Source organism: Leucoraja erinacea, chromosome 7 (genome assembly GCF_028641065.1).
Source record: "Leucoraja erinacea ecotype New England chromosome 7, Leri_hhj_1, whole genome shotgun sequence".
Taxonomy (NCBI): Eukaryota; Metazoa; Chordata; class Chondrichthyes; order Rajiformes; family Rajidae; genus Leucoraja; species Leucoraja erinaceus.
In genome coordinates this window covers 10,339,218-10,353,951 of record NC_073383.1, presented here as the reverse complement: position 1 = coordinate 10,353,951, position 14,734 = coordinate 10,339,218, and the positions used below count along the sequence as shown (strand labels likewise).

The 14,734-nt window shown below is 42.7% G+C and overlaps 1 protein-coding gene across 2 annotated transcripts in view; it reads right to left on the bottom strand.

Annotated features, from left to right (window-relative positions):
- Positions 1-2,330: 2,330 nt before the first annotated feature.
- Positions 2,331-14,734, bottom strand: part of nab1b (NGFI-A binding protein 1b (EGR1 binding protein 1)) — a 46,296-nt gene continuing 33,892 nt past the window's right edge. For both annotated transcript variants that reach the window (XM_055637772.1, XM_055637771.1), the window contains exons 6-8: positions 12,347-12,512; positions 8,036-8,188; positions 2,331-4,698 (exon numbers count right to left, since the gene is read on the bottom strand). In XM_055637772.1, the coding sequence (XP_055493747.1) occupies positions 4,592-4,698; positions 8,036-8,188; positions 12,347-12,512 (426 nt within the window). In that variant the 3' untranslated portion in view covers positions 2,331-4,591. The remainder of the gene's footprint in view (positions 4,699-8,035; positions 8,189-12,346; positions 12,513-14,734) is intronic.

Genomic DNA, 14,734 nt, shown 5'->3' with positions numbered 1-14,734 from the left:
TCTCCTGGCTACCCCCCCCCCCCCTGCACCTGCCAGCCCCCCCTCCCCCTCCAACCTCCCCCCTCCCCAGCCCCAGGAATAGCCCTCCCCTCCATTTGGCCCACAATGTCCATACCCCTGCAACCCCCCCCCTCCCCCTCCAACATCCCCCTAGCCCTCCAGAAGCCCCCCCCCCCCCCATCCCTCTGCACTGGCCACTGCATGAAGCCCCTCCCCCCCCCAGAAAGCCCCCCCTGCACACCCCCTCCCTCCCCTGCCCCCTCCTCCACCGGCCCCCAACAGCCCCTCACCTGAAGCCGTGTCCCCCCCTCCCCAGGCTGCAGGATGCTCCCCCCCACCGGACCCCGCCTGAAGTCGATCCCCTCCCCCGGCTGCAGAATGCAACAAGAGACGCAACAAGAAAGAATGGACTGAATGAATCTCCTCTTTAACATTTAAATTGTTGTTATATTTTAAGAGTTATTCACATTTTAAGCTTTAATAAACCCTTTTTCCACCTGCGGTGCCCGTCAGCTTTACCTGCGCAGTAATACCTCCGTGTTCTTATAGAAACTTACAAAATTCTTAAGGGGTTGGACAGGCTAGATGCAGGAAGATTGTTCCGATGTTAGGGAAGTCCAGAACAAGGGGTCACAGCTTAAGGATAAGGGGAAATCCTTTAAAACCGAGATGAGAAGAACTTTTTTCACACAGAGAGTGGTGAATCTCTGGAACTCTCTGCCACAGAGGGTAGTTGAGGCCAGTTCATTGGCTATATTTAAGAGGGAGTTAGATGTGGCCCTTGTGGCTAAGGGGATCAGGGGTATGTTAGAGAAGGCAGGTAAGGGATACTGAGTTGGATGATCAGCCATGATCATATTGAATGGTGGTGCAGGCTCGAAGGGCCGAATGGCCTACTCCTGCACCTAATTTCTATGTCTCTATGTGTCTACGTCACATTGGGAACCCAATGGGAGGGAATGGCTGTGCTGTCGGAGAGCCGCTAACAGTGGATGGGGGGCGGGGGGTTTTGAGAGGGGGGGGGGGGGGGATGGAGTGAATGCGTGGGGGGCGCGAAGGGCAAGGGGCGGAGTGTGGGGGAGGAGAAGGGATCAGGGGCGTCACAGCGGGAACCCGTCAGCCGTGCCTGTGCAGTTGGAGTCTATGCGTGGAATATTGGAATTGGTGGAGAGGTGGAATATTGCATTGGGGGACCAGCCCTCCCGTGTGAGAATAGGACCCAACGGGTCCCACTTAGTCTAGTTCATTGTTAAATGTCCTAAAAATGTAAACAAAATGCCTTCTGTTCTTAAGAAAAGCCTGGAAGCGTAGGGGACCCAGGAAGGCACATCAGCGTTCACCCTATCAACGCGAAGTGCGGGAACTCACCAATATAAGATCTCCCTGCCTTTCAAAAACTTTAGCAAAGGATCCACAGCAGCAGTTTCACAGGTACATCTGCCCTGATGACTCCAACTTCACAGTATCCATGTAGAACTCCACTGAAATTTTTATCCTGGGTAATTGGGATAATAAAGTCACCACATTTAACCTCCATATTTCTGGATTAGAGAAGTATTAAGAGACAACTCAAAATATGGACATTATTACACAAATGTGGATCTTAGGTGAAATCAGGATTCTGGGCAGACTGAATGGACCCTGTATTCATGATTCTCAGAATAATATTTCATAGATTCTAAAGGAACGCATAGATGTTTAAACCCATAGCAGAAGCGTAAGACGGATAATATTGTGAATGAGGACATAGTATTTATTGACTATGTTTGCAAGCACTTGCTAGAGTATATAGGTCAACAAGGCAGTGAAGAGTTGGACTCGGGGCACTCCAGATTGTGATGAAGGAATGGAGTTGGAGTTCGGGGCTGAAGACAATGTTAACCATCCTTCCAATGCAGTAGAAGACTTCTGCTTATCTAGTGCAGGGGTGTTGGGCAATCAAATGAATGCTAGTGATGTAAGAAAGCCTTCGTCCGAAGGATGTGAAGGGATTGGAGGCCTCACAGCACCTGAACAGAACATCTTCGTGTACTTTCAAATGGACTAACACAAAGGAAATAATTCAGAAGGGAAAATAAAATAAGATGGATTTAAAATAGATTTCTGTAGGCAGAAGTGCCCAAAATGTTGATCCATCTAAGAGTTAGATGCAAGATGAATTAGGTGCACATAAATTTAAGGCACCACTGACCAGAAATTGGCTCCAGGACACAAAACAAAGTTCACAGAGGTCTTGACGAATTGCCTCAAAAGCCGTAGTGAACAATTGGTGATAGAGTGGACAAAGTAGAAGGTTATTAAAGATTACAACAGCATCTTAATCAACAAGGCCAATGGGCCAAGAAACAGCATACGGCGTTTAATTCAGGTAAATGCAATGTGTTGCAATTTGGTAAGACAAACCAGGGCAAGACATACATAGTAAATGGTAGGGCCTTGGAAGTGTTGTAGAGCAGAAAGGCTTAGGGGTTAAGGTACATAGTTCCACAAAAGTTACAACACAGATAGACAGAGTGGCACCAGAATTTGAGAGTTTTCTGAAGAATATAAACCACAGGACAGCAAATCCGAACTCCAAAAATATATTTTAATGTTTATATTACAAATTAAATACATTAGTGTTTATCTAAAACATCTTATGTTGTATTCAGACCACTCAGAATAATTAACACTGGCCCATTTGTCAATTAAGTAACAATTTCAATACAGTACAGACTATTAGAACAATAATCATTCTCCCAGACATTGTTGGACCCTTGTAATGTTCCAAAAGGAAACAATGATATTAGCACAACATATTACTGATTATATTAGAGTATGGGTACTGTTGATCTTTGCTTTACAGTTACTAAAGGGTTATGAGGGAGATAGAGTTTTAAATTATGTTCTAACATACTACCGGCTAACAATCAAGACATTATTATAGTAACATCAGTACATTACAGGTCGAAATTCACGAGAACATATCATGGCAACATTGTACAACATAGTATTTAAATTATTTCAATTGTACCACAAGGAACTGCTTTCAATTCCCGTTTACCTAATCTGCCAATATAATTCTAAAGATATACTCCAGTTAACTATGGATAATATAACATGACACTCAAGTTTGGCTAAAATGTAATAATCAGCTCCCAAAGTTGCTTATTACATGTTATGAACACAAATGTACTATCAGCTGTTCAAATCAAATGCATTAAATCAGTATTATTTCTGTCATTATTGCAGTTGTTTTCTCCCTGGTGTCTTTTCTCTTCAATGCTACTATTATATTGATTTTTGATCTCTGTAGCAAAAATCGTATGGCACTTTGGCTACCAGTACAATCAGGTTAAAATATCTGTGCTTTCATCAACTAATTTCTCCACAAACAAAATGCAACATAATTGTTAACATGAACAAAAAAGTAAAAGCACAATTAAAAGGTTTAAAAAAAACAATTCTACAAATTTTAATGCAATCCAAATCTGAGTATCATTTCTGCTAATTTCAATAGGAATGTTGCAAACTGAGTGCTCTGGACTAAGGTTTTTGTTTACCATTGAGTCTTCCATCATCAGATCTGCTGAAGGCTGGTGTTTCAAATAAAAACAAAGGTGCAGCAATTTTTGGTAATGATTAATCGTATAAACTACAGAGTAATAAAAATATAAAAGGTGAAAAGATTGATGGATAATGTATATAAACATATGTTTAAAATGTTTTCAATAGAAAAATGGCATGTTTAGAATCCTCCTACAATCTGCCCTCTGCCTCTAAATAGGGATGTGGACATTTTCCGATGTCTGACCTGCAAACTAATTAAATAAAATTGGAGCCGACCAACACTTGTATTTTAGTCAAACATTTGCACTGCTTCTAATACCTGAAAATAACTTCAATGTGTGCTTAAAATGCAGAGTAACATTCAGAACTGCTTTCAAGCATTAGTTTTTTCCTCTTTCAATACATTAGAAGGTTGAACAGTTGTGTTTGCCCTGTGGCCTATTTTGGTGCACCTCAACAACACTAATTCAGCAAAGCTTGTGCCTGATAGAATTCTATCCCACATGCCTTATTGATGATAAATGAACATGTCAAATATATATAATTACAGTACTTGATATAAGCTTTGACATTACATGCATACATCACATCACATTTGATCAAAATAAAAGTATAAAATGTGTGGGAAAGTTTCATTAAGCAAGTAGATTCTAGACAAAAGCAATGCATTATCTATCTCTTAAGACAGTGTAGTTTAAAAAAGATGTGTTGTTTATTGACTATTTTCAATACTGTGTTCCATTTTCACTAGAGTTTGCTTTTCTTGTTGAATCATTTTCTTAAAATAATGTTAAATAGGTTAGTTTTAAACAGTTTATTCACTGCTCAAACAAGCAGTAGTACTTAATGAACACAGCCAACAATGAAGTAACAGTTTTGTAATTATTCTGTTTACTACTGAACTAACAAAACATTTTCCACAGCAACTTTGAAAAGACAGAAAACCACAATAATTGGACAGGTACGAGGCAACCCTGGTCTTTAAGGCTTTGGGTACGGTACTTGTTGATGCCATTTTGAGAAAGGCAGATTTAGGAAAAGGTTATCTAATATCTTCAGGCTCTATTTTTATTGGTTTCAATGTTTCATTCTTCTTTTCTGTATGATTTAGAATCGTCTGACAGAACTCCTTCAATGTGCCTATGTTTTCTGTCACATAAACAAAAAAATATTTTAGTAATGCAGATAGATAAGCACTGATTATAGTATACATTTGAATGAATACGTTTATTGGCCAAGTATGTACACATACAAGGAATTTGCCTTGGTGCTCCGCTCGCAAGTAACAACATGACATACAGTAAACCATTAAGAAGAAAACATTAAAACATTAAGAATAAAACATTACAGTTTAAACATATGAATGAAATAAAATACCAGAGCAAAAGGAGGCTACAAACTTTTGGTTATTGAGTAGAGCAACTGCTCGTGGAAAAAAAGCTGTTTTTATGTCTGGCGGTGGCAGCTTTGACAGTCCCGAGTCGCCTTCCAGAGGGAAGTGCTTCAAAGAGTTTGAGGCCAGGTTGAGAAGGGTCAGGGATGATCTTACCCGCTCGTTACCTGGCCCTTGCAGTGTACAGTTCGTCAATGGGGGGAAGGATGCTGCCACCTTCTCAGCTGATCGGACGATTCGCTGCAACCTCCGGATGTCGTGCTTGGTGGCTGAGCCAAACCAGACCATGATGGAGAAGGTGAGGACGGACTCTACAATGGCCGTATAGAATTGGACCATCATTGCCTGTGGCAGATTGTGTTTCCTCAACTGCCGCAGGAAGTACATCCTCTGTTGTGCCTTTTTGAATGTGGAGTCGATGGTGGCCCCTCCATTTAAGGTCCTTGGAGATGATGGTTCCAAGGAACTTAAAGGACTCCACAGATGTGACTGTGGTGTTGTTGATGGTGAGTGGGGGGGAGGAGAGGGGAGCTCTCCTAAAGTCTAGTATCAATTCCACTGTCTTAAGAGCATTGAGCTCCAGGTTGTTACGAAGGCACTCGGACAGCAGCTGTGTCACTTCCTGTCTTTAGGCGGATTCCTCCCCATCCTGGATCAGTCCAATCAGGGTTGTGTCCTCCGCAAACTTGAGAAGCTTGACAGAGGTGTCTGTGGAGGTGCAGTCGTTGGTGTAGAGAGAGTGAAGGAGAGGAGAGAGTATGCAGCCTTGCGGTGCTCCTATGCTGAGGGTCTGCGGGTCCGAGATGTGCTTTCCCAGCCTCACATGCTGCTTCCTGTCTGTCAGGAAGCTGGTGATCCACTGACAGTAGGGTTCAGCCACAGTCAACTGAGTTTGGAGTGTAGTAGCTCTGGCACAATGGTGTTGAATGCAGAGGTAAAATCCCAAACAAAATGCTTGCATAGGTCCCCTGCCAATCTAAGTGCTGGAGGATGAAGTGCAGGCCTAGGTTGACTGCGTCATCCACTGATTGATTAGCCCGGTATGCAAAATGCAGAGGGTCCAGCAGGGGGTTTGTGATATTTTTCAGCTGAGCCAGCCCATGTCTTTCATGGGTCTTCATGACTACAGAGGTCAGTGCAACAGGCCTGTAGTCATTAAGACAGTAATCCTTGTCTTTTTGGGTACAGGGACAAAAGTGGATACTTTGACGCAGGCAGGGACAGTAAAGGTTTGCAGAGACTGGTTGAAAATGTCTATGTGGACTGATGCCACTTCGGCACAGAGCTTGAGGGTAGAGGGGGAAACATCTGTGGAGATTTCCGGCTTTTCTGTCTCCTGAATAGCCTCTCCACCTCTTCTATTTCTATTGTTGGTGACGGAGACTGATGATGGGCAGCAAGGAGGGCGGGTAGTGAACGAGGGCCCAGTCTTTGCAGACTGGAGTCAGGCTGTAAGTGGGTGTTAAGTGGTGACTGGAGAGGGGTGCGTGGGAAAGGGCCCAGTCTTTGCAGACTCAAGTCAGGCTGTAAATAGGTGTGAAGTGGTGATTGGGGAGGAGTGGGTGGGGAAGGGCCAATCTTTGCAGACTGCTGTGAGTAGGTGTAAAGTGGTGATTGTAGGAGGGGTACCAGGGTTAAGTTTCTGTTTGTCGAACCTGCAGTAACAGAGAAGATGGAATTTGCTGCCACTGCCATTATCTCTGTAGATATAGTGATTTAGATTTTACTCATAGACTGACATTTAGATCTGTTGTGGTTTTACCACATTTAAAAACTCCCTTCTTTCCCCCTTCGCACCATTAGAAAGTACACAAAATTCTACAGTGACATGAACTGCTTATGCCAATATTTTCAGAAATGCCAATAAAATGTGCCAGGCCTTGTTATTGAATGTACTCAATTTAAATTAACATCAAGGAACTTAGATCACAGTATTTTAAATACTTCATTTTTGACTAGATTAATAAAAAAGCCGAACAAGTCAATAATCAATACACAAGCAAATCTCATGCCTGGTTGGGCAACAGTAATTCGCCCTTATACAATTCACAAATCATGCCCCAAAATGTAAAGATATGTAGTAACATTCTCTCTCATAGAAATTATGTGGAAAAATGGAAACAAATACATGATCTATTTTTTCTCAACTTGAATTTCACGATGCCTCTGCAGATTACATAGCTTTGTGTAATGGAAAAAGGCAATATAGATTGTTTTCTAGAAATGCAACCCTCCCCATTAACACATGGAATTATCTTGGTTGGTTATAACAAGTTGCCTCTTTTCTTCAATATAGTACCCTTGCATAACAACTAAAAAAAACAGCTAGTTCCGCGCTACTAATTTTACTTTGTTGAAACCCTTGGGAAAATGCAAAGAGTAAAGTTAATTCCCAATTTTCTGGAGTGACTAGAAGGGCCAAGCATAGACCAACCACCATCAGAGGCCATTAATACTTTGTGCAAGCTGTTGAGGTACAATCAGACCGAAGCTACCACCAAAATGAAGATCCAGGACAAACCCCTCCATTGTCCCAGTCAAAGAGGTTTTGACAATAGCATCAGTTAGGGGTATCTTCAGTAATGGATTTGACTTTATGCCCAATTGCCTCTGCACCGCACTGTTTCTAGCAGTCACACTAGTACGTTTGAGTGAGTCAGGAAAAGAAGGTTAGATCTTGAGTCTGATCATCTGTGGAGGTACGGGCAAAAGTGTGTATTTCTACAGGTACGAATGTCAGGCTGTTCAAGTAAGGGCATTAACAGGTCTGTGTAAGGGCTGTATCCTTATAAAGTTAAAGGACTGAAGAGGCATCTTTACGTGAAATGCATCCAAGACATTCTGGCTGAGGTCTATGGCTACATTTTGTAAACAAAAAACAAACAAAAAAAAAAAAAAATGATTCAATTTATTGTCATTGTCAGTGTACAGTACAGAGACAACGAAATGCATTTTTAGCATCTCCCTTGAAAGGGAGACACAGGGCGTCGCGGTGTGCCCGCGCCTGCCGCCGTAACAAAAAGTTCAAACAGCAAAAAAATGACTATCATTAAATGGTTTGCATTATCTTGTTCCCAGATTCATTCACATTACCTGAGGAATGAGGCTCTCTCAGATGGCTGGAATATAGTCTGCTTAATTCATTGGACACCTGCTTAGCCAGGTGTAGATCTTCTCCAGATCTCATTTGCTGCATTATTTGCCTGCTCTGCTGATTAGAGATCCTGAGATTCAATGGCTTGTCAGCTGCAGAGAAAAGATTAAAACAAGGCATGCGATCACTAACTTTTTCTTACTCTTCCCAAACATAACTAATTGAATAAATGTGACTGTTGGGAATCGAAAACAAAATACATAATACAATGCATTAATCAGATTAGTCAACTTCTAAGAAGCGAGGACAATCTTAGTTTCAGCTTGCATCCCTTCTAAAATAGAGTTGAATAGCATTCTGTGTGTTTTATTATATTTAAGATATTTTTAGGGTAATTACAAAGAAACTATTTCTTTACACAAAGATAAAGCAGTCACTGACAACTCACTAGAGTGTAGACAAGGGGGCACAAATTAAACCCAAAAATTAAATCAGAAAGGCATTTTCCACATGAAAGTTAGTGGGAATCTGGAACTCTTTCCCACAAATGTCAACAAATTATTGGTGCTTCTCGGAGACTTCAGTTAGATTTAGGTATAAATGGGGCGATGTAAAAAGTAGAATTGAGCTTCAAGTTATTTGTGTCCCAAACACATGGCACTGAAAACTTGAAGACCGAATGTTCCTTCTGCTTCTAGAATGAATTTTACAAGTCAATGACCTTGCATCTGGAGACTATAGACACCACAATGACACTGTTGGTGAAGTTGTTAGATTGAAGTTCAAATGCATCTATGTAGAGTTCAAATATCCTCTTGTGAATGTGCAAGTTTCTGCCCCATTCCAAAAACATGGTGGTTGGTGGGTTCATTAGTTCTGGCATGCAGGAAAATAGTGGAAGCTGTGGGAAGAGTAGAATGGGATTGAGTGCGGGATTGGTGTAGATGGATGTTTCATGGTAGGTGCTGATTCAGTGAGTTGTGGGGCTGCTTTTCCTGCTGTGAGATTCTGACTCCCACTCAAAACTCATCAGACTGAAACTTGGTACGTTATTCGTCGATGCCATAGAAGCACTGGACATTTCCAGAATGTTCTGCTCAATTTCAACATTTCAGATTATGAAAAATCACACTTTATTCCCATAGTTTCTAACCATCATTCACATCCCCACAAATTGTACTCGGTTTTAACATGAAATCACTTCTCTTATTTGTCTTCCAACACCACACTGCCATATAAAGTATCTTGCCTGCATTGTTGGCTCACCCAGCCATAACACTGGCTGAAAGTGATCACTAACCAAAATAATAGCAGAGTAATTATAGCTTGGAGGGTGGGGGATGGGACAACAGCTAATTATTTGTTTACTGATGTGTACAAGATCCCATGTCAAATAGATTCAGATTCAGATTCAGATTCAATTTTAATTGTCATTGTCAGTGTACAGTACAGAGACAACGAAATGCATTTAGCATCTCCCTTGAAGAGCGACATAGCAAACGATTTGAATTTAAAATAATAATAATAAGTGTCCGGGGGGGGGGGGGGGGGGGGGGGGGGGGGGGGGGGGGGGGGGGGGGGTGTTGTTGAGTAGAGTGACAGCCGCCGGAAAGAAGCTGTTCCTCGACCTGCTGGTTCGGCAACGGAGAGACCTTTAGCGCCTCCCGGATGGTAGGACGTTAAACAGTCTATGGTTGGGATGAGAGCAGTCCTTGGCGATGCTGAGCGCCCTCCGAAGACAGCGCTTGCTTTGGACAGACTCAATGGAGGGGAGCGTGGAACCGGTGATGCGTTGGGCAATTTTCACCACCCTCTGCAATGCCTTCCGGTCGGAGACCGGAAGGCATTTTAGTTGCCATACCATACTGTGATGCAGTTGGTAAGGATGCTCTCGATGGTGCAGCGGTAGAAGTTCACCAGGATCTGAGGAGACCAATAGTGAAGGCTTAGATAGAGTGGATGTGGAAAGGATGTTTCCACTAGTGGGAGAGGCTAGGTCAAAGGCTCAGAGGTAAAGGATGTTCCTCTAGGAAGGAGATGAGGAGGAATTTATTTAGTCATAGGGTGGTGAATCTGTGGAATTCTTTGCCACAGAAGCCGTGGAGGCCAAGTCTCTGGCTATTTTTAAGGCAGAGGTAGATTCTTGATTAGTACGGGTATCAGGGGCAATGGGGAGAAGGCAGGAGAATGGGGTTAGGAGAGATAGATCAGCCACGATTGAATGGCGAAGTAGACTTGATGGGCCGAATGGTCTAATTCTGCTCCTATTACTTATGATCTTATGTCAGATTTAACTTTCTGCTTGCATTGTAGGTTCACAGATATCAATGCTAGATAACACAAAAATTCATCACTGCAACTTCGCGCACATTTATTATTGGTATAAGGGTTTGACTGGCTGACTTGCACAAATTTAGTACAACCTTTTCTAAAAAATATGCTATGCCTGCAACTACGTCTTTAGTTGATGGTAACATCTATAAAAACGAGTTTGGGGAAGCACAGTGCAACAACGTACATGCCATGCAACAGCGCAACAAAGTACATGCCATGCAACAGCGCAGGAAGATGTAGGTCATGTTTTTGTGTTTCCAGTTGCAACTCAATCACAACTGTTCTATGAAGTGCAGACTGAGCAGAAAATTGCTTTCCCACAAGTAAAATGTCCCTTTGAAAAGTACACAAGGGGAAAGAAAACATCAAGAAGGTTACCCTTAAGCTGAATCTACTGAAGTACCAAGCACATAACAAAAAACCTCAATGAACTGAGGACAGAGGAGCGAAGAGGGAGAAGGTATACAGTCAGAGGTAGTTATTTGTCAATTGTAATGCCTTCACAAAGCACTGAGGAGAGGCAATAATAAACATGAAAAGAGACAGAGGCTTATCTGCATGAGAGCACACCAACAACATCTGGGGACCAACTGAATGTCGGTACAACTGTTACATACCGAGAAGCAGGCACACCACACAAATCTCTCGTGCGGTTCGCAAAGATTTTTGTTCACAAACATAAAATCAAGCATTCTGGAGAATGATAGAACATTAAGAAGGATATATCTGGAGCGGGAGAAGTGGTAGGATTTGCAAAGCTGATGTAAGTATGGATAAATGAATCCATCATGTGACTTGGCAGGGAGCCAGTGGCAGAAACACATGGACTTGATTAGATGCCAAAGCAAAAGAAGCTGCAGAGTGTGCTAAAGGGACATGTACTCTTAAAAAAAACCGTGCAAGAGAAAACAGATCCAGAGAAATCTAGCTCATGCATGGACAACAAAACAAAGACTCTAAAGTTATACTGCAACGGCTCAATGGGATTAGGCAGCCATTTGAGTTACACACAGGCTGCAGTCGAGTGTTACTCCATTCAGAAAGGGAGCAAGTTACCACAATAAGGAAAGAACTTAGTGTTCAAGAAGGAACTGCAGATGCTGGAAGATCAAAGGTACACAAAATGCTGGAGAAACTCAGCGGGCGCAGCAGCATCTATGGAGCGAAGGAAATAGGCGACGTTTCGGGCCGAAACCGTTCTTCAGACTGATGAAATTAAATGCAATCATATTTTTAGTTAATAAGGATTGTTTGATATGCCATTTCAGTCTAAAGAAGGGTTTTGGCCCAAAACGTCGCCTATTTCCTTCGCTCCATAGATGCTGCTGCGCCCGCTGAGTTTCTCCAGCAATTTTGTGTACCTAAGGAAAGAACTTAAATGGGCAATTAGAAGGGCCAAAGGGGGCCTCAACATTTCATTTGCTAAGTTTGATTAAAGCTTGATAACATTGCTCCCTGCAATAATTAGTCAAATGCACTGAGAACTTAGTTTAATCTTTGTAAACAATTTTGTATTATAGCTATTAGAAAAAGACTGTCATGGAACAACAGGATTCTTGTTAAACAGGCTCTGTATGTACTGTATACATAGTCTTTTAAGTTTGATTTACAAATTATTGCAAAAAACTTGCCACAATAAACCTATCCATTAGAAACCCTTCCCCCACAAGGTTTAGTCAGTTAGAGAGCAGACCACTTCATAATTGCACCACAAATTAAACGAGCTTCGCAAAATATCACATTCATTTCGAAGCTTGACACTGCACACAATGAGGCAGAAGCCTGAATATTGCACCTATGCTTTCAAGACTTGAAAATTATTAGTCAATCCTGAAAAAAATTAAAATAGCATTTTGCTGTAGATCGTTGGATTAAAAAATTAAATGCAATCATATTTTTAGTTAATAAGGATTGTTTGATATGCCATTTCATTTTTACCAGATGATTTATTGGTGTACACAATTTGGATTTGGTACCTGGTCCATCCATGCTCTCAGCTGAAGGGCTTCTGGAATTGCGCTCTTCAGAATATTGTCTACAAGCTGTGGCAGACAGACGTGGGTCATCTGTCTGAAACATGTCTTGACCTGAATGTTCACGTACGATCATTATGTATTTAGCTGCTATGGCTTCAAGCTGGACCTGTAAAAATTCAACATATGGTTTAATTAGTGATATTTGATGGGTAACATGAGAGGGTAGGCACTTCGCTCCCCATACTAACTCCATTATATTGAAAGATGACCTGATATTAAAATTATTCACAAACATCACATCCCTTTACATCCTTACATGTTAACACCCTTTGTTTGTCTGGTTTTAATGCTGTTCACAATTCCATACCTTCTTCACCTTTGCAAGCAACTACACTCACATTATCCAACCTGCAAGACTCATCAGCTACCACCTTGAACCATACCAAATACACACGCACACGCGTGCACGCACGTGCGGTCTGTTTGTGATCATGTGCCATCAGCCAGGCCTCCATGAGCAATGTCACCTCTCACATCTCCCACCAATCCACCACTCTCCAGAGACTAAATCCTGGGCAGTGGCAACATCAACATTAACCTGACCTCTTTGCTTCGGACAAATAATATGATAATATAATATGACAGATAATATAACTGATAAATGCAGGCTTCAGAAGAATATGGGTTCAAATCAGGCAAATGGAACTAGGTCACCTGGACTAGCTGAGCCAAGAGGCGTGATACCATGCTGTGTAGGTCTATAGCTCTATGAGTCTTGCACCCAGCGGATAAGATGCAACACCAGGCTCAATCACTGTTCAAAATAGACATTTACCCTGTGCCTGTTCCAATGCATTAAGTGTAGTGGGCGATCAGGAAGAGTCAAAGAGACAGCAGGCTCCACAGTTATGGATGACATTTCCTTGTAAACCAGGAGCAGTCTTGGTCTTATCACCCACTTTTAAAGAAATGGGGCTGGTTGAATCCACGGCATCTCCAGGTGGATGAGTCAAGGGTCCAGCAGACCACATACTGTGTCCAGAAGGTCCTCGCCAACAAGGAGGAACCATGAATCAAGTGAGGCCACCAGCTCCTCCAGAGGGGAAAACTAACAAGGGAACCCCGTCAAAGATTGAAATTAAAGTGAGATAGAAAGTTATTGAAGGTAGACATAAAATGCTGGAGAAACTCAGCGGGTGAGGCAGCATCTGTGGAGAGAAGGAATAGGCGATGTTTCGGGTCGAGTCCCTTCTTCAGTCTGTCTATCTCAGGAAGTGGCGGCGCTACCTTAGCAGCTGCGGCTTGCCGGCAGTCCGTCTGTTTGTTTCTCTTTTTTGTTGTTTTCTTGGGCCTAATGGCGGAGCTGGCGGCCTCTAACTGGGACCGGCCTCGAGGCTCCAGAGGCAGAGGCAGCCAGGACTTACCAGCACGAGGCTGGCCGACTTCAGAGGCTGTGGCGGCGTTCCGGCGGCGGCGACCCGACTTCAGTGGCTCGGCCGCGGGCCAGTGGACGACATTGTCGGGAGCTCGCAGGTCACAGGTTGGTGACCTGTTTTTTCCGGAGCTCCCGCGGCAACAGCTTCGTCCGTTGGACTGGAGGGCGGCAGCTTCGACCACCCCGGGCCACGGAGTTTGAACCGGCCCGTTCGCGGAGCTCGGATTCAGCCGCGGGACTTACCATCACCCGGTGGGGGTCACAACATCGGAAGCCTGGATCGCCTCAGCGCAGAGGGAGAACAAGGAGGGAAGAGACAAAGACTTTAAGACTTTTGCCTTCCATCCCAGTGAGGGGGTGTCTGGTGAACTCACTGTGGTGGACGTTAAATTTGTGTATATTGTGTGGTTTGTTATTTTTTTATATGTATAACTATAAATTTTGTTCAGACCGAAAGGTCTAAATGACAATAAAGGATACTTTGACTTTGAGGTGTAGACCTCTTTTTTCGAGTATTTTGGCTGCAGCTATATTTGTACAGAGATAACATTTCAATGAAATTCTCCTCCCATGCAAGAGTATCATCTAACCTGATTGCAGTTAAACGAGAGTTAGCTGCAGCACACTTTAAAGACATTAAGGATCACACGTGTACAAAGGAATCAAATTCACTTCAATGGGCAAGAAAAGACACAGCAACTCTGTTTTTCCATTGCTCTTATGGTATAAAATCATAGACAAATAATTTAGTGTCAACCAAAATCTGTATTTCCATCTATATTCTTGTAGTCGCATTACATACTCTAGTGCACAATTGTGTTTGATATATTTCCTTTCAATAGACAATAGGTGCAGGAGTAGGCCAATTGTGCAGTAGGTGCAGGAGTAGGCCAGCACCGCCATTCAATGTGATCATGGCTGATCATTCCCAATCAGTACCCCGTTCCTGCCTT